General features: G+C 38.3%; 1 protein-coding gene across 4 annotated transcripts in view; it reads left to right on the top strand.

The window, feature by feature from the left end:
* Positions 1-16,778, top strand: part of MCOLN3 (mucolipin TRP cation channel 3) — a 34,750-nt gene extending 17,972 nt beyond the window's left edge. For 3 of the 4 annotated variants that reach the window (XM_033114695.1, XM_033114693.1, XM_033114694.1), the window contains exons 5-13: positions 659-743; positions 820-916; positions 3,687-3,786; positions 6,999-7,111; positions 7,195-7,344; positions 12,330-12,431; positions 12,547-12,669; positions 13,681-13,887; positions 15,665-16,033. In XM_033114695.1, coding sequence (XP_032970586.1) covers positions 659-743; positions 820-916; positions 3,687-3,786; positions 6,999-7,111; positions 7,195-7,344; positions 12,330-12,431; positions 12,547-12,669; positions 13,681-13,887; positions 15,665-15,799 — 1,112 coding nt within the window. In that variant the 3' untranslated portion in view covers positions 15,800-16,033. Of the gene's footprint in view, positions 1-658; positions 744-819; positions 917-3,686; positions 3,787-6,998; positions 7,112-7,194; positions 7,345-12,329; positions 12,432-12,546; positions 12,670-13,680; positions 13,888-15,664 lie in introns of all 4 variants that reach the window. The other variant, XM_033114692.1, reaches the window with a different exon arrangement.
* Positions 16,779-19,996: the final 3,218 nt, after the last annotated feature.

Genomic DNA, 19,996 nt, shown 5'->3' with positions numbered 1-19,996 from the left:
CTATTCAGTATCTTTGGGGGTAGTTTGGGGGGTGGAATGACAACCAGAACTTAGAATAACACAACTTATTCTTATCAGCAAAGTTTTATTTGCAATTTGTACCTAAAACATTAGCTTAGGTCATTTAGTTAAAAAGTAAGTATTCAAATGCTTTCACAGTAACCACTGGCCTTTTTTTTTGAGAGGGATAGTAAAGGATTACAGTACTGATTAGTGAAAACCTTCTAAGATACTATCTTCCTCTTTTTAAAGTGCTTATTGGGGAAAAATAGTCAACACATAGTATTAAAAAATAGATCCATTAACTAAGAAAATTTTTTCATAGACACTGCAAATGCTTCAAACCTATGTTTAAAATACAAAAAAGTGAGGAAAGACTCAAACCATAGGATTAAAAAACAGGAAGGAAGATAGCATTCTGTAGAGGACTAATGAGACAGAGTTCAGATCTTTCCCCATTCCCATCTACTGCAGTAATATAGCCAATTGTGTCTTAAAAACAAATGAGTCATTGTAACCAAGTGCTGTGGCTGTCTAGCCTTTAAAATCTTCATTCAGAAAAATACTAGAATCAGAATATCTAGTTTTAAATGTATTTTCAAGATGCAGTTTTATTTATTTTGGCTTCTCTATTATGTTTTGTTCATTTCTATGGCAGAATGTTTCTCTGTAGAGCCAGATGAATCTTTTTACATTGGAACACTAGAAGAAAATAAACTCAACTTAACCCTGGACTTTCACAGGTGAGGGAAATAGACGGGAGTGAAACTTATGTTCATGTGTATATGTTTTCACTGCACTGAAGTCTCTGTCTTCTAGACTTCTAACAGTGGAGCTGAAGTTCAAACTGAAGGCCATTAATCTGCAGACTATTCGTCATCACGAGCTCCCTGACTGTTATGACTTTACTCTGACTGTAAGTGTGGGCTTGGCGGGTTGTGGTTCTGGTCTGGAGAAAAATGGTTTTATCTAGTTATATGTTCCATCTATTTACCTTAAGGCGTGATCAAATATGTAAGATGTTTCCACTTGAATGTGCTTTGGGGAAGCATTGGTACAGCTAGCTTTATTTTTTTTATATCTGTCTTCTACACCTCAGTGTAAATTCTATGAGGGCAGGGACCTTGCCTTGTTCATTGCTGTGTCTGCAGTACCAAGAACAGAGTCTGGCACTGTGTAGGAGTTCAGATACAAAAGGAGCAGAGTTTTGTAGATTCTGTATGGTCAGCTTTTAGTAGTCTGTGGCTGTTGGCATAAGGTCATTGTCCAGTGTTCTTGCTAACTGACTTTCCTCACCATGAACGTTTATAGCCTTTGGGTTATTGCTCACAGTGCCTTCCTTGTGCTGCCTCCGAATGCTCTGGTTAGTTTCTTCCCCTTCAGCCCACCCCATCACGTCGGTATTCTCTATATTCCAGCTGTAAATGGAGCTATTAATGCTCTCTAGAGAGCACAAGATGCCTCTCATGTGAGTCCATCACCTCACGAGGATCAGAGTCAGTAACCCAACACTGTGTGGGCATATGCAGGAAAGCATGTTATACAACTTACCTTCATATGACCCAAGTTTCTATTACTTCAGCAGTAGTTTGTATCAAAAGCTATGTCCATGATACTCAACTAACTGTGTAGGTTTCCATCTGGCCTCATTTTCCTTCTGCCTGAAGGGCCTCCTTTAACATTATTTATAGTGCAGGTCTGCTGATGATGAATTCTCTCAGCTTTTGTAAGTCTGAAGAAGTATGTTACCTTCATTTTTAAAAGATAGTTTCACTGGATATAGAATTCTAAGTTGTTTTTTTCTCCTGTACTTTAAAGATGTTGCTCTTCCAGCTTGCATTGTGTCTGATGAGAAAAATCTGCTGTCATCTTCATTTTTATTCTTCTGTATGGGATGTGTTCTCTCCCCTCAAGCTGCTCTTAAAATTTTCTCTTTATCTCAGATTTTAACAATTTGATTGTGATATGCCTTGATGTAGTTTTCTTCATGTTTCTTGTGTTTGGAGTTCATTGAACATCTTGGCTCTGTGGGTTTATAGTTTTCATTATATTTGACATTTACTCAGTATTATTTCTTCAAATACTTTTTGTCTCTTCCCCCTCATTTTTCAGAGATTCTAATTACATGTTTATCTGGGCACTAAAGTGGTCTCATAGCTCACTGATGCTCTCTTTTTTGTTTTATTTTTCAGTTTCTTTTCTCTGTTTCATTTTGGATAGTTTCTATTGCTTTGTGTTCATAATTCACTAATCTTTTTTTTCCTGTACTATCTAATCTGTTGTTAATTCCATCCAATATTTTTTTCTCTTTATTTAAAGCATTTAGCTTCTTCTAAGACTTACTGTAATATGATTGACATTAAGCTAAATTGACATTTAGTGAGCACCTACTGTTTCTACAACCCTGAGGCTCTTTCTGTGGGAAAAGCATGGTTTCTCCTTGGCAAGAATTTCTCACTCATTCAAATACTCCTGATTATCTTCCTTGTGTAAGCCTATGGGCTGAGGCCTCCAGCAGCTATGGAGGTGGGCAGACACTGACAATGCCCTTGGTTGCTTGTCAAGGAAAGAAGCTTACAGACCAATATGAGGAAACAGAGTAACCCGATTCACTAAATTTATTCAAAATCTTATATCTGAAGTGATATCTGATTACCCTATGTGAAGAAGCTTCAGTAAAACTCATTTAAATGACATACTTTTGAAATAACATTGTTTTTTCCTTAGTACTTGAGAGAGGAGGCACACACAGACACAAAAAAGACTGATTTTCTTGCCTTGCCTTTCTAGTCCCTGCGTGGGACTGGCGGAGGGAGCTAGAAGGGGAAAACAGTAGAAGGACTATGGAAGCTGTTCTGCAATGGCTTTGTGTGTTTGATGCCTGGTGTCCTAAAATGGTCCTTGAAGCAAGACATGGCTGTCAAGTCCCTGGACTACATCCTTTGTAATGACATATGGTTCTAGAGTGACTAAGGAACCCAGGTCCAGAAGGAAAATCAATAAAGTTCCACTTGAAATGTTTCAAGACAGAAATAATGAACCTTTGTGTTAGTAAGAATTGCAACAGCACTACAAATCTATCCCTAGCTGAGGACCTGCTTAAAGATAAAAAAAAAAGCACAATTGTACCAGCTCTTTTTAAAAAAATTATTGTGGTTGGCATACAATATTATATTAGTTTCAGGTGTACAACATCATGGTTCAGCTTATACCCTATGATGTGATCACCACACCAAGTCTAGTAACCATCAGTCACCATGCAGTTACTACAATATTATTGGCTATGTTGTCTGTGTTGTACTCGTACACTGCATCTCATGGCTTACTTATTTTATAACTGGAAATTTTGTACCAGCTCTTGCTCATATCAAGACAACATCTAGAGGTACTTTGAATGGTAAGGAGAGGGAAATTCTCTTGTTTTGTAAGTTGTCCAGGGCTGGAATACTGTCTTAGAAACATAGGATTTTAGAGGCTAAAGGGTCTCTATAAAAGATGTAGTTCAAATTTCTCATTTCACAGAGAAATAAAGCGAACTTCCCAAAGTTGAACTGAGTTAGCAATAGGTCGGGGATGAGAATCTGGATCTCTTCTCACACTGAAAGAGTTGTTTCCTAATTAATGCATGAAGTTGTCTTGGCTTCAAAAAACTGTAATGTTTTTGATCCTTTATCTTTTCTTCACAGATAACATTTGACAACAAAGCCCATAGTGGAAGAATTAAGATAAGTTTTGATAATGATATTTCCATCAAAGAATGTAAAGACTGGCATGTGTCTGGATCAGGTAACTGATGCATTTTACTAGTTTTCAAAATGATTATTAAATGACTATTCCAAGAGAAATGTGGAGCATCAAATAAAAGAATTGTTCCATTTCCAAGTCCCTAATTCTGTGCAAGTAGATCAATTCATTGTAGATATTGTAGATATCCAATGTTCTAGGCAATACATAAGTTAATAATAGAAATGACTTTTCCTGCTATCTCCATGTGCCTTCATTGGCCCACTCCTTACTTAAAAAAAATGCGTATAATCCCTACAGAAAAAATAAAAATCATTTACACCCAAACCAATATTTATTGAATTCCTATTGTATAAGTATTTCCACCTACATTTTTTTCATTTTAATATTTTAAAATATGTTTGAGATAGGCAGCATCCCTGTTTTGACAGATGAAGAAACTAAGGCTCAAAAGAAAATCTTGGTATCCAAGGTTATATAGCCATGGAGAAGTCAAGTAGGAAACATCCCACACATTGTAGTCATCTTCTATCCAGGTCCAAAGGTAGACTGAATAAGGAAAGGGTACATTCCTAGAAATATTGACACAAATTTAGATATAGTCTAAATGCTATAAATAATTCTGGAACTGAACTGGAGTGAACTGACTGAAAAGAACTGACCTATCTCATTTTCTAGTCCCTTGTAAGTGATTTCATTATATGTTGTGCTGGACTTAAGGAGTAGATCAGCGGTTCTTGGATTCTAGTGAGCAGAAGAATCATCCCAGGTACCTAAGATGCAGTCTTCCCAGCTCCATTAAGACGGTCGGTCAGTGGTTCTGAGGATGGGGCCTAGGAATGTGCAGGTAGTCATTACTCATACCATACTTGGGCAATAATTGTTTTAAGGTTTCCTACTGATTGATGCACAAAGTTCAGAAGTAGTCAAATGAGATAGTAGGAGTAAATAAAGTATTCTAGTATTCTTTTCACTAATGGGTAACTTCAAATATATGAGGCTCTTGAATCAGAAATTTTATTTCAATCACATGTTGTTTATTTGAAACACAAGCCTGTTTTGTCATCATTAAAACATCGTAATACTTTAGGGAAAATGAGAGAGCATATGAAAGGGCCTGACATATAGGCTTGCTCGCAAATGTTTGTTTCTTGGTTTTTAAGTTTTTCTAAAGTAGATTTAGATATTTGTATAACAATTAGATGCCACTTGGCCAATCTAATAGGATGCTTCATTATAGACATAGTCTAAAGTGCTTTGTCAGTAAAGAGCAGTCTAACTTGTTAAATAAAGACAAGCTCTATAACAGAGCTTATGATGGCTGAGACCTCTGCCCACCTCTCTTCACCTGGCTTCATTCACCCTGGCCAGGACTTTGCACTCGGGATTCTCCAGAATCTCTGCATGGATGGTTCTGTCTCGTCAGTCAGCTCCCTTGGTGAGGCCTTCCTGTACTACGCAGTACAAATGACCTCTCTCCTCCCCATTCCCTTACACCACCTCCTTCATATAGAACTGTGGTTCTCGATGTTAGTGTCACCTGGAGAGCTTGAAAACAGTTTGTGATTCAGTGGATCTAGGGCAGGGCCAGAGAATGTGCATTTCTAACAAGTTCCCAAGGGATGCCAAGAACCACTAATACAGAGTGACAGACACTGGAGACAGACTGCAAATGTTTGAAGCCTGACTGATACTTACTGGCTATGTAGTCTTGGACCAGTTCTGTGACCTCTCGGTGCTTCCGTTTTCTCACCTGAGAAGTGGGGAAAGTCACGTCTACCTCATTGGGTTTGCTGTGAGGATCCAATGAATTAATTCATATAAAGTGCTTAGAACTCTGTGGTAGCTATTATGCTTTATTTTCTTCGTATCACTCCTATCTGAAAGTGTTTTGTTCATTTACTTGTTTACTCCCTTGCTTGTCCCACTGCAGTTGAGAGTTCCACAAGGTCAGGGCCTCGTCTGTCTTGTTCACCATTGTATGTTTCTAGCACCTGGTTAAACACCTTGCATATAGTGGGTTCTTAATAAATATTTTATACCGAGATAAGTTTATTTTAATAGGATGTACAAGGAGGCTAACTATATGAGGAATAAGAGACCACAAATTGTTAATTAAAGATCTTTGATGGCTGTGGAGATTTTTAAAAGAAGGACTTTTGTTTTAACTTTTTTATTTTATTTTTTTAAATTAGTTTCAAGTGTAAAAGAAGGACCTTTAACCTTTCTAAAATACTAATGGGAAGAATATCAGGGCTTTTCTCTTTGTTGGCTTTGTGTAAAGAATTCTTGCATTATCTAAATTATTCTAAAGAGGAGTGTGAAAGATCCATATAAAACTTGAAAATGCTTTGAAAGGATGCAAAAAGAAGACTTGAATCAATGGAAAGGCACACCGTGTTTTTGGACAACAAATTCAACAGCATGAGTATTTCAATTCTCCCTAAATTAACTTATAAATTTGACACAATCCCCTTCCAAAAATTACCAATCAGAATTTTATTGGAATTTGACAGTCTGATCCTAAAGAATACATGGAAAACAAACAAGCAAGAATAGCCAGCAAAAATTCCAGAAAAGAGTAATAAGAGGTATTTGTCTGAGGCATTAAAATGCACAATAACATCAAAAGGTTAGGATATGGTACTTGAATATGTACAGTAATTTGGTACATGATACAGATGGCATTTCAAACTGTTGGCACTGATAGATATGCCCTTTTCATTGGAAAATCTTAAGATTACTAATATCTAGTGGTGGAGATATGTGTAGGTAGGTAAACAGGCACGATATTTTTAGAAAGCAATTTCTTGGGATTTGTTTTTAGAAATATGTACCGGGGATGCCAAAAAAAAAGTATACATGTGACTTGTATTCATCTTTTGTTATTGGTATATATTGAGTATTACAATTTTAATACAGTTTTTTCCTTTCTTAAAATGTGTATACGTATTTTTGGCATCTTCTGTATATGCCTTAACCCAACAATTGCACTTTTAGGCATTCATTCACTTAAAGAATCACTTGCACCTGTGATTTGCAATTCTGCAAAGAGGACTTGCAGAATTGTTTGTAGTAAAGAAAAACAGATTACAATCTGAGCGTCCATATAAATAAAGTATTGTACAGTTATACTGTCATATACAATGCAGCAGTTAAAATAACTGAGGCTAAAAAATGAAAAGAAAAAATAAGAAGGAGATGTCACCATCCTAATGTCCCACTTCATAAGCAGGTAATCCTTTTCCTTCCAGTTCAGAGGAACACGCATTACATGATGATCTTCGATGGTTTTGTTATTCTAATATGCTCGGCTTCGTTAATCCTGTGCTTTCGATCTGTGATCAGAGGACTTCAGCTTCAACAGGTAGGGGTTGTTGCTTTCTCGGAATGTTACGCAGATTTTGATTGACAGAGAAATTCACTGTGCCTCCCTTCTTTTTCCTAAAGGAATTTGTCAATTTTTTCCTTCTTCATTATAAGAAGGAGATTTCTGTTTCTGATCGAATGGAATTTGTCAATGGATGGTACATTATGCTTATTATTAGTGACTTATTGACAATCACTGGATCAATTCTGAAAATGGAAATCCAAGCCAAGGTACGTTCCCCCCCTATTTATTCCATTGGGAGTATCAGATTTGCATTAATGGTAATTTGTTTTTCCAGAATGTGAGAATTTGCAGAGTAAATGATTTCTTTCAAACACTGTATCCAGTAAACTTAGAATCGATAGCAGTAATTTTCTTAAATGTAGTCAGGAAATCTTTTAGGCAAGGTTTTCCTCTTTTTTTTTAATTAAAATTTATTGGGGTGACAAGGTTAGTAAAATTACATAGGTTTCAAGTGTTCAATTCTGTAATATATCATCTATATATCACATTGTGTGTTCACCACCCAGTCAGTTCTCCTTCTGTCACCATATATTTGACCCTGTTTGCCCTCATTTACGACCTCCCTCCCCCCTTACTCTTTGGTAACCACTAAACTATTGTCTGTGACTATGAGTTTTTGTTTCTTTATTTGTTTATCTTTCTCCTTTGTTGCTTTCAGTTTTATATCGCACATATCAGTGAAGTTATGTGGTTCTCGACTTTTTCTGTCTGATTTATTTCACTTAGCATAATAATCTCAAGATCCATCCATGTTGTCGCAAATGGCACTATTTCACCTTTTCTTATGGCAGAATAGTATTCCATTGTGTATGTAATACCACATCTTCTTTATCCAATCATCTATTGAAGGACATTTTGGTTGTTTCCATGTCTTGGCCACCATAAATAAAGCTGCAATGAACATTGGAGTACATATATCTTTACGGATAAATGTTTTCAGATTTTTTGAGTAGATATCGAGGAGAGGGGTAGCTGGGTCATATGGTAATTCTATTCGTAATTTTTTGAGGAACCTCCACACTGCCTTCCATAGCGGCTGCACCAGTCTGCATTCCCACCAACAGTGTATGAGGGTTCCTTTTTCTCCACAGCCTCTCCGACACTTGTTACTATTTGTCTTGTTGATAATAGCCATTCTAACTGGGGTGAGCTGCTATCTCATTGTGGTTTTTATTTTCATTTCACTGATGATTAGTGATGTTGAACATCTCTTCAGATGTCTATTGGCCATCTGTATGTCCTCTAGAGAAATGTCTCTTCAGGTCCTCTGCAAATTTTTTAATTGGATTGTTTGTTTTTTTGTGGTTGAGTTGTATGAGTTCCTTATATATTTTGGCTATTAGCCCCTTATTGGAGGTGTTGTTTGCAAATATCTTCTCTCATTCGGTTGGTTTAGGCAGGGTTTTTCAAAGTGTGATTCACAAACTTTAGCATGGGAATCATTTGGGTACCTGGTAAAAATGCCCACGTTAGACCTACTTAATTTGAACTCTGGGGTGGGGCCTATAAATTCATACACACACCAAGGTATCTAAGGTAAGAGGTGTTTTTTGTTTTTCTTACCAAAAATGCCAGAATCTTCAACAGAGTAGGGCTGGGGGTGGGGAGTGAGGCCAAATTACTATTGTATGAGTGCCTGAGAATTTGTCCCTTTGTCCATTCAAACTGAGAATCTTTCCATGTCTTATTTTTCCCATTGATGTGCTACTACAAGGTTTTCCATTTTAAATTAGGACTAATCCAGCTTAGAAATCACCCCTCTCCTCCCACCCCCAAAGCAAAAATCAAATTAGAAAACTATTATTCAAATTGGGCTTGTTCAAATTTATATTTTGCTAGTCTTGACTGCAACTAAGAATGAATATGAGCCTGTTATGTTTCAGACTCCTGGGCAGAGATGCCCCCGCCCCCACCCCCCCACCCCCCCATCCCCTCCCACTCCCCGCCAAATGAATGGCTCAGATAAGATAGGAGCTTATTTCTCCGTCATGTAATAATCAGCGTGGATTTTCCCGGTTGGTCAGTTGCTCAGCTTCACGCAGTCATTCCGGGACCCAAGTTTCTCCCATCTCGTTTGTGGGACAGCCATTCAGGACTCTCCTGGACTGCATGATTGATGCTGGGTCGTCTCATAAACAGGTTGCAACCCATGGGAGGGAAAACACAGTCTGGCGGTAGCTCTCCCATAGTCTTACAGCCTTGGTTACAAGTGGCAGCCTTCATTTCTGTTCACATCTATTGGAAAGAATTTAGTCACCTCTAACTGCAAGGAGGTCTGGGGAATACAGCCCAGGCATGTCCCTCAGAAGGGGAGAATGGGTTTAGGTTGTCACGGAGCAGCTGCCACCATGTCATAGCTGTAGGATATATCATCAGAATAGATATTTAATGTTATGGGGAAAAAAAAAAAGGAGTAGGGGGAGATTTGCAGCAAATCTTTATTTTTACCATCTTTTAGATGATAATTTCATGTTTTCTTGTCTTCTGAATCCAGTGACACCCCTGCCTCATCCCCACTCTCAGCTGACTTCACTTCCTATTTCACAAGAACAATAGGAAAAAACAAAAAGAAATTCCACACACTCCCACTTCATTTATCTACCTACCAGCATCAGTGCGCATACGCTCTGTTACTTTTTCTCTGTGATTTAGGTTACTATTCAAGGCCAGCTCCTCTACATGCCTACCCCACGCTGTCCCCACTGACTTACTCAAGGGCATAACTCCAGCTATTCTTGCTTTTCTCATGTGTCATCAATTTCCCACTCTCTACTATGTCATTCCTAGTATGGGTTTTTTTCTCCTTTCTAAAAAGACAACATCTCAACCTATTTCTCCCTCTTACTACGTCCCCATTTTTCTGCTCCCCATTATATATGGCAAAGAACTCAAAAGAGTAGTTAATCTTATTTCTGATTTTGCTCCTCCCCTTCTCTTTTATGTCTGTTCCAATCAGGCTGCCCTGCCACTCCACAGAAAGTGTTCTTTCCAAGGACCTCCCATGTTGATAAGTCTGATAATCAGTTATTTATCCTCATTTTGACCTACCAGCAGTTTTTAACCCTGTAAGCACTCCCTCTTTGTTGATGCACTTTTGTGCTGGGCTGTCACTTACCTGGTTTTCCTCCTAAATCATGGGCTGATCTTCTGACTTTCCTTCGCTGGTTCCCTCTCATCGCTCCAACCTGGTAAAATGACAGTGCTTCAAGGTGCAGTGCCTGGACATCTTTTATTTTCTGCCACTGTGTTGGTAATCTCATTCTATTCTATGTTTTTAAATAGCATTGATTTTCCAACGATTTCCAAATCTGTGTCTCCAGCTTGGAATTCTTTCCTGAACTCCAGTCTCAAATATCTAACTATCTATTCAACATCTTCACCTGAATATCTCCTTGACCTCTCAAATTTAACAGATCTAAACCAGAACTCCTAAGATCCCCACCTCCACAGTCCAAACCTGCTTCTCCTTTCTAACTTCAGTTAACACCAACTCTTTTCAGTAGCTGAAGACAAAAGCCATAGATTTACCCTTGACTCCTCCCTTCACTAATCCCCTGTCCCCCACATCTAAGAGGAAACCCTATTGATCTACCTTCAAAAGTCGCCTCATCACCTCTACCACCAGCCTGGTCCAAGCCACCATCAGCACGCACTTGTATTATTGCAATAGCCTTCTCACCGCTTCAACAATCTGCTCTCAACCATAGAACCCAATATTTGATCATATCACTCCTGTTCAGGGCTCTCAAATCTCCCTAACCTATTTAGAGTAAAAGATGAAGTTGTTAAATTACCCCCAAGGCCCTAACTACGTGCCCCCTTACCTCTATGATTCCATACTCTCCTCATCTCCTACTCCAGCCAGATGCCCTCCTGCCCTGGGGTCTTTGCACGTGCTGGTTCCTGTGCCTGGAAAGCCCTTCCCCTTGATTTTGTTTGGTTTGCTCCCTCACTCCATTCAAGTCTTCGCTCAAGTGCCGCCTTTCCAGTGAGACCTTCCCTGATCACCCTATTTAAAATGCAGCCTACACCCATTCCTTATCCCCTCTCCTTAATTTTCCCCTCAGCACTTCCCATCAGTTAATGTATCAGGTGTTTATTAGTTTATTACTGTCATTTCCCTCTCCCCCCCACCATGTAAGCTTCGCGAGGGTAGGGAATTTTGTCTGTTCACTGCTTTGTCCTTAGCACCCAGGACAGTGCCTGCCTCATAGCTACCCAGTAAATACACATCTTTCTTTCTTCCTTCTTTCCTTTCTTTCTTCCTTCCTTCCTTTCTTCCTTCCTTCCTTCCTTCCTTCCTTCCTTCCTTCCTTCCTTCCTTCCTTCCTTCTTTTCTTTCTTTCTTTCTTTCAAGTTTATTGGGATGAATTGTTAGTAAAATTACATAGATTTCAGGTGTACAATTCTATATTACATCATCTATAAATCCCATTGTGTGTTCACCACCCAGAGTCAGTTTTCCTTCCATCACCATATATTTGATCCCCTTTACCCTCATCTCCCACCCCCCACCCCCCTTACACTCTGGTAACCACTAAACTATTGTCTGTGTCTATGAGTTTTTGTTTCTCATTTGTTTGTCTTGTTCTTTTGTTGTTTTTGGTTCATATACCACATAGCAGTGAAATCATATGGTTCTCTGCTTTTTCTGTCTGACTTACTTCTCTTAGCATTATACTCTCAAGATCCATCCATGTTGTCACAAATGTCCCTATATCATCTTTTCTTACCGCCGAATAGTATTCCATTGTGTATATATACCACAACTTCTTTATGCATTCATCTATCGAAGGACATTTTGGTTGTTTCCATGTCTTGGCCACCGTAAATAAAGCTGCAATGAACATTGGAGAACACATGTCTTTATGTATAAATGTTTTCAGATTTTTTGGGTAGATACCCAGGAGAGGGATTGCTGGATCATATGGTAATTCTATTCGTAATTTTTTGAGGAACCTCCACACTGCCTTCCATAGTGGCTGCACCAATCTGCATTCCCACCAACCGTGTATGAGGGTTCCTTTTTCTCCACAGCCTCTCCAACACTTGTTACTATTTGTCTTGTTGATGACAGCCATTCTAACTGGAGTCAGGTGATATCTCATTGTGGTTTTTATTTGCATTTCTCTGATGATCACGTATTTCTTGCTCAAATGAATTTCTGATTATTTTTTTCACTCTGCTTTAGAGTCTGACAAGTTATGATGTCTGTAGCATACTTCTTGGGACCTCTACCTTGCTTGTGTGGATTGGAGTCATCCGCTACCTCAGTTTCTTTCAGAAGTACAATGTAAGGAATTCCGTAGCTCTCCGTGCTCTTGGTATTTCTCTTTCAAAGTTATTGCATTGCTTTGGCCTTTGGCTGAAGGACAAAAGGATTCTAACGGTGTCTCTTACTTTCCCAGCTCCTTATTCTGACCCTTCAGGCAGCATTGCCCAGTGTCATGAGGTTCTGTTGCTGTGCAGCTATGATTTATCTTGGCTATTGCTTCTGTGGATGGATTGTGCTGGGGCCTTACCATGCAAAGGTACTCCTAAGACAACTTTTACCTGGTATCATTAAGCTCTTAGAATAGTGCCAGTGGTTTGTTTTCTCTTTTCAAATGAACTCCTTTTATTTTGTGACTCATCCTTAAAATGTTGAAGGTAGTATATCTAATTGCCATGTTTATAAACTGGTAAGGTATGACCTACTTGAGAGAATCCTTCACTCCACTGCCTCAATTTCATTTGTGGAATATGTCACAAAAGACATAAAGTTTAGTCAATGTGATTGATCAATATATATTAGAGTAGGTTATTTAGATAAGGCTTCTCAAAATGTGACTTTATCTAAAAAAGTTGTATAGGGAGAAACTTGTAGAAATATTTGAAAATTTGTTACGGGAGTTATAGTCTTGACTATAATGCTATGATCTTAAGTGGGATGAACTTTAAAATAAGTATGAGCATGCGTGGTTGGGATCTGGGTTCTCTGCAGAACCATTTCAAGGATCCCTTTCCATGAAGGTAAAAGGAGGGGGCAAGGAGATGGGAGGGGATAAGGCTTGACACACAAGAGCACTGAGGGTGTAGACCAGCCCCTTCTGCCTTCATTTCAGCCTGCTCTTATTAAGAGGAGCATCAAGAAGCAGCTGCTTGTCCCAGGAAAAATAATAGGCTTGTACGTGTTGTGTGTATCACAAAGCACAGGCTTTGTAGTTACCTCAGGTTATTAGTCTGAAAGGGTAACTTGGGATATCTGGTCCCATTATTTTATTTATTTATTTATAATTTTTATTGAGGAATATTGGGGAACAGTGTGTTTTTCCAGGAAACATCAGTTCCATGTCAAATCCTTGTTTTCAATCTAGTTGTGGGGGGCGCGGCTCACAGGTACATGTGAGAATTGAACCGGTGACCTTTGGTGTTCCAAGCACTGTGCTCTAACCACTGAGAAAACCGGCCGCCCCCCATTATTTTTAATGTGGTGTCATGAATAAAGTTTCCCATGGGAAGGAACATGGAATAAAGTAAACTTTTCTCTTTTCTTTTTTCAGTTCCGTTCTCTGAATGTCGTCTCTGAGTGCCTTTTTTCCCTGATAAATGGAGATGATATGTTTGCCACATTTGCAGACATGCAGCGAAAAAGTTACTTGGTCTGGCTATTTAGCAGAATTTACCTCTACACATTCATAAGCCTCTTTATATATATGATTTTAAGTCTTTTTATTGCACTGATCACTGATACATATGAAACAATTAAGGTAGGTTCATCAGGAGCCGTAAGTGGCAGCATTTCTCTAGAACTTGTAGAGTGACAATAAAATATAGTGTCTATGGGGGGGAGGGGAATTGATGGAATGTTAATTACTTCAGGGTAGAGATGAAGGACTTCAATTTTAAATACTGAGAAACAGACGTGAAGGAGAAATAGAATTTCTTGATTGTTGAAAGTTTTGTCTCTAACTGGGCTTTTTCATACAAGCTTTCTAACCTTTTGTTAGAATTGTAAGGGTCAGTAGGTAGGTATTGGGTAAAACAGATGGCCTTTTAGAAAGCCACACTTTGGGGTGGGAAATGCTTAAAATCGAATTTTCATAAAGAACAACTGACCTCCTCATTTGGAGCATGCTGTCACTGAACCCATTACTCTTTGCAAAGCTCTGCGTGGCCCCAGAAGCGTGGTCTTCAGAACAGTGAAGGAATGGATGTGTCAAGTACTAGTCATGTATGCGTTATACAGCTGGAAACTGGACTTGAAAAGCTGTCATTTTTCATATTGTCATTCACATGGGATATTTTAAAAATCAGTTTGAGCCCTTTGAAATAGAGAAAGGCAGGATAAAAATCCATATATATTTAAATTTCTAATAACCTTATACTGTTAGGTCCACTATTAGCATAGACACTTTCACTTGGGGAATTTTTTCTGAGTATGAGGGGGTAATGAAACATGATGCCATGTGAATGGTCCAGGAATAAAGAGAAGGCCATCAGGAGTTGATGGATTATGAGTTGATAATTATAATACCTTGCTCATGAAGCCAGGACCATGAAATCATTCTTACTGAATCAGATTTTGGGAAATGACTGTCCTCAGTACTTGCTTGGCAGATGTGTTCTTAGTGTCACCGAGGTCACTGGGAAAGAATGTAGTTGTACGCATCCGAATCCCTCCCCATGATGCTCTAAAAATTTACTGCCTTCCACTCTACATGCAGAAAACTATATGTTACTTGAGGGTGACGTCCGGTATCTCTAAGAGTGGTATGAGTTGACAACTCTCCATGACACAAGCATGAGACTCATAGTTTAGATGTTAACCTCTTTTCATGGGCTCAGAGCACTTCCAAATGGGCAAGCTAAGTTATTTTTGATCCTTTCTGGTCAGAGCACATTCTAGAGATCTTAGACATCACACTGATGTAAATGTTAGGCCCTGAAACAAGCCTGTCTGTCCAGAAGAGCGACTCAAAAGGGTGCGCAGACTGAAAGGCCCCTGACAGCATTCACATCTTTGTCCAGACACCTGGACCAGCTCAGGAGCATCAGGCTGCTGAGGTCTTCAGAGGAAGGCTGGGTATGCCACCCCCACAACACCATTGTTGATCTACATTAGCTGGACTTCTTGTGGCCTCAACTAAGTTCTATCCAAGGTGTCTACTTCATACTGGCCTGGAAGTCATGGGCTGCATGGCAAAGTGGTGACAGAGCTTCTCAGACTTGGGCCAGGGCTGGCTGGATGCCCCCTGGAAAGAGGGCTCAGATTCAGATTCAACATGCTCATTTTGGGTTGAACCAGACCCACAAAGGAGAGGTGAGGAGGGCACTGCAGAATCCCAGATCCACTTTACTGCAGCCAAGCCTAAGAATGGCTCTAGAGACGACATCCTCCCTGAAAATACTCGAAAGTGACTGAGCCCTCTAGAAAAGATTGCCTCCTTTGCCAAATGATCTATTTTAAATTTGGGAGTAAAGTTGTTTTCAAGAGGTTTATTAATGAGAGGGTTTTATTTTTTTATTTTTTATTCTTCTGTATAGCATTACCAGCAAGATGGATTCCCAGAGACTGAACTTCGCACATTTATATCAGAGTGCAAAGATCTACCCAATTCTGGAAAATACAGATTAGAAGATGACCCTCCAGTATCTATCTTCTGCTGTTGTAAAAAGTAGCTATCGGGGTTATTTGTGCTTTAGAGGAAAATATAATGTGTAGCTGAGTTCGGAGACTGTATGGATATTTTAATATCAGGTATAGTATGTTTAAAGACTTATTTTGGGCAAGTTGATAGCTATAATTAATCAAGAGCTAGGATTATATTTTTAAAAGCAATAGTTAATGTCTTTTCAGCTTTATGCTGGGTTTATTTAAAAAAAAAAAGCCTAACTTTGATTAGGGAAGCTATTGGATTCTTGTTCTTTCTTTACTTTGCCATAGTTTTAGAATGTGTTCTCTATGCCCTTCTTTACTCTATCTCTTAATCTCTTGCTTCCAACTATTTTGACTGTGTTGATTATGACATCTGTAGAAAACAATGCCTGTTCTGAAAGTGACTTCAGACAACTCACTAACCCTGGCCTGGGCCACTCTGAAGGTCCCTCCCTGAGAGAGAAGCGATGGTTGCTGTATGTCCAGTAATCATTGCATTTTAAAACCAGAGCAGAATAAGAAAGAAACAACCATCACCAGCGAACAGTCCAATATTTGGTTCTGAAGGGCACCTGTTACGTGATGCTTCTTTTAGTTCTGGAGTGGATCAGGATTTTTGTATTCATGCATAAGTTTTTTCTTCTCCTTCAGTATTAAAGTACAAAGTTGAAAGAGTACCCTATACATATATGACAATTAAAGCACATAGCAAATGCATATTCGATCCCACAAGGACGATTTTATTAGTACTTGCACGGCCCTGTGAAGTCTGTGTGATATACTGGGCCCTTCATAGGCACATTCAGTCTCACAGAAAAGAGTAGAATTTGAGGGTCAGAAACTGTGGTCTCATGGGGAGAGGTTCTGTAATGCACATTAAAAATATTTTATAAAACAATTATCCTCAAAAGTTAAAAACAAATGGGAAATGTATGCCTTAAAAGACACAAAAACCAAGTCTATAGTCCTTGCAGACTGCTGATTAGAAGTTTCAGGGGTTTTCACAGCGTGAACCTTTGTTTTGTGTACTGTTTGTTCAAACAGAAATGAATTCAATGATGTGCAATAAAGGTTTTCTCAAAGCAAACTCTTATTTTTTTTTTGAAGGAACCTAATTTGTTAATTTTTTATTTTGTTTTAAGGGCTAAATGAAAATAGCCTTGCGACACTAAAATCTGATGATTTAATTGTGACCAAATAATGACTCCAGGTGTTGAAATGTGAGGTTTTACAACAAGTGTAAGCTATGTTTGTAGTACCTGTAGCTTTTTAGAAATGAAAAATCTCTGTGAATTTTTCCTTAGTTCTAATATTTGTATCATAATCATTTTTAGAATTTACTAGAATGCAATGTGAATTTTAAAATTGTGTTTATATGATACTTTTTTTTCCTAACTCCTTGTGAGATTTTTACTAATAATACTTCAATGGAAACAGGAAACCACTGACCCAGTATCAAGCCTGGGATTTTGTTTTGCCCTAAAGTCAGTATGTTTCTGCTGTGGAATTAAAGCCAGTGACTTGGCACCTTCATTTCTCTCTCCTGATTCTCCAAACTGTCTTCTTGTGACAGGAGTCCCTGATAAATTTCAGGGCCTAATTTTTAGTAATGATCCCTATGAGAGAATATCTCTACTATTTCCTGAAAGGAACAGCATTTACTTTTTTTTTTTTTTTTTTTTTTTTTTTTAATTTATTGGGGTGACAATTGTTAGTAGAATTACATAGATTTCAGTTGTGCAATTCTGTATCACATCATCCATAAATCACACTGTGTGTTCACCACCCAGAGTCAGCTCCCCTTCCATCACCGTACATTTGATGCCCCTCACCCTCATCCCCCACCCCCCAACCCCCTTACGCTCAGGTAACCACCAAATTACGTTCCCCAGATTAATTTTCAAACCCCGTGGCCATCCTGTGGTCACCGACTGCCCTCCAATCCCCTCACCCTCCCCCCCACCCCCCACCCCCCCCGCCCATCTAGCAACCCTCAGTTTTTCCTCATTGTCTCCCAAACTGTTTCTGATTAGTTCATTCACTTATTCTTTTCTTTAGAATCAGCAAATAAGTGAGATCATATGGTATTTATCTTTCTCTGTCTGACTTATTTCACTTAACATAATGTTGACTGGATTAAGAAACTGTGGTACATTTATACAATGGAGTATTATGCAGCCATAAGGAAGAAAGAAATCTTACCATTTGCAACAACATGGATGGATCTAGAGAACAGCATTTACTTTTTTGAACTGTCCCCAAACTAGTACAATGGCTGGCTCTGGATAGGCAGATAAATTATGGGCCAGTCATTTACATATTTCCTTTATATGCATATATGTGTCACAAAGAATGTCGAGGTTGTTGTAAGAAGGAATGGAGAATGGAAGTTTCCATTTCTTCTCCCAGGCTTCTAATTGGGGGAGCAAAGAGGAAATTGAGGCTGGACTTTTGCTGGTGATGTCCATTTGTCTGGAGGTCAGGTTCTCTGCTCTTTCCTTCCCAACACCCCGTCCCTCCCCCAACAAAATGATTCTCAAGTTGTTGGACATAAGAATCAAGGGGGGATCTTGTTAAAATTGTGGATGTCCAGGTAATACCAACAGAGATTTCTTATTTTTCGTGTCCTAGGGTGAGGCTAAGAATCTTCGTTTTTATTAGGTACACAAGGTGGTTCTGAGGCAAGTGGTTCATGGTGGCTGTGTGGCCCAGAGTTGGACAAGAATAACTGAATCCCCTTGTTGGGGCTACAAATAAGGAACTGTCCATAAGGCTCAGGATTCAGACTGGCCTTCTATTTTTTGACCACATTAGTCAAAAGAGAAAACCTAAGGTAGAGGGTTTAGAGACATCAAAATAGGTACCTTAGGATTTGTGTTGTCTGTTACAGTCATTTTTAGGTAAACTTTGATTTTGCTGAGGCCACATTTTCTTTAAACAATTCAGATGCCATTTTCTTCTATCACTTTTACAAAGCTTTAAAATATCTAATAAATATTGAATTTTAATTTTTTGTTCCAGCATACCACTTTCAAATTAAATTAATACATATAAATAGAGAGGTGATGGATCAGGAAAAAAAGATACAATTCTCATTATTTAAGTTTATGATGCTCTACATAGAAAACCTAATAGGATTAACACATTTTCAAAACTAACTAGAGAATTCAGCAAGGTTGTTGGATGTAAGATCAACAACTCTAAGCTTCATCTCCACTATTAATAATCATGTAGAAAATATGACAGAAATCATTCATAGTAGAAATAAAAATTATAAATTATCCAGCAATTATCCTAAGGTAGAATGTACAAAGCCTTCCCAGTGAAAATGTCAAAAACTCCATTACAGGACATAAAAGAAGATCTGAATAATTGCAGAAGTAATATATTCATGAATAAGGGCATCTTAGCGTAGTAAAGATTGAATTCTCTTCAAATGAATCTATAAATTCAACGTAACAGCAATAAAAATTTCAGGTTTCTTTTGAAACTCAAAAACTGAATTTTAAAATTCATATGACAAGATCTATATGAGGAATATTATTGTACAAAACTCTAATGAAAGAAATAAAAGAAGAACTAAATTAGTTGGGGAAATATTCCATGCCCGTGGATAAAAAGACTCAATATTATCAAGCTGTCAGTTCTCCCCAACTTGATCTATAGATTCAACACAATCCCAATCAAAAATTCCAGGTATGTATTTTGTGGATATTGGCAAACTCATTTTGAAGTTTATACAGAGAGGCAAAAGACCCAAAATAGCCAACAGAGTATTGGAGGAGAAGAATAAAGTTGGGAAACTAACAATACCCAACACCAAGACTTACTATAAATCTACAATAATCAAGAAAGAGTGGTATTGGTGAAAGAATAGATAAATAGATCAATGGAACAGAATAGAGACCCCAGAAATAGACCCACACCAATAGAGATAATTGATCTTTCACAAAGGAGCAAAGGCAAGATAATGGAGCAAAGCTGGTCTTTTCAATAAATGGTGCTGGAACAACTGGATATCCACATGCAAATAAATGAATGAATGAATGAATCTAGACATAGGCCTTATACCCATCACAAAAGTTAACTCAAAGTGGATCATAATATATATGTAAGATGTGAAAATGTAAAACTCCTAGAAAATAACATAGGAAAAATATAGATGACCTTGGGCTTGGTAATGACTTTTTAGATAAAACACCAAAGGCACAATCTGTGAA

This window comes from Rhinolophus ferrumequinum, chromosome 9 (genome assembly GCF_004115265.2).
Source record: "Rhinolophus ferrumequinum isolate MPI-CBG mRhiFer1 chromosome 9, mRhiFer1_v1.p, whole genome shotgun sequence".
Taxonomy (NCBI): Eukaryota; Metazoa; Chordata; class Mammalia; order Chiroptera; family Rhinolophidae; genus Rhinolophus; species Rhinolophus ferrumequinum.
The sequence above is the reverse complement of the archived record's forward strand: the minus strand, read 5'-3'. Positions and strand labels throughout refer to the sequence as shown.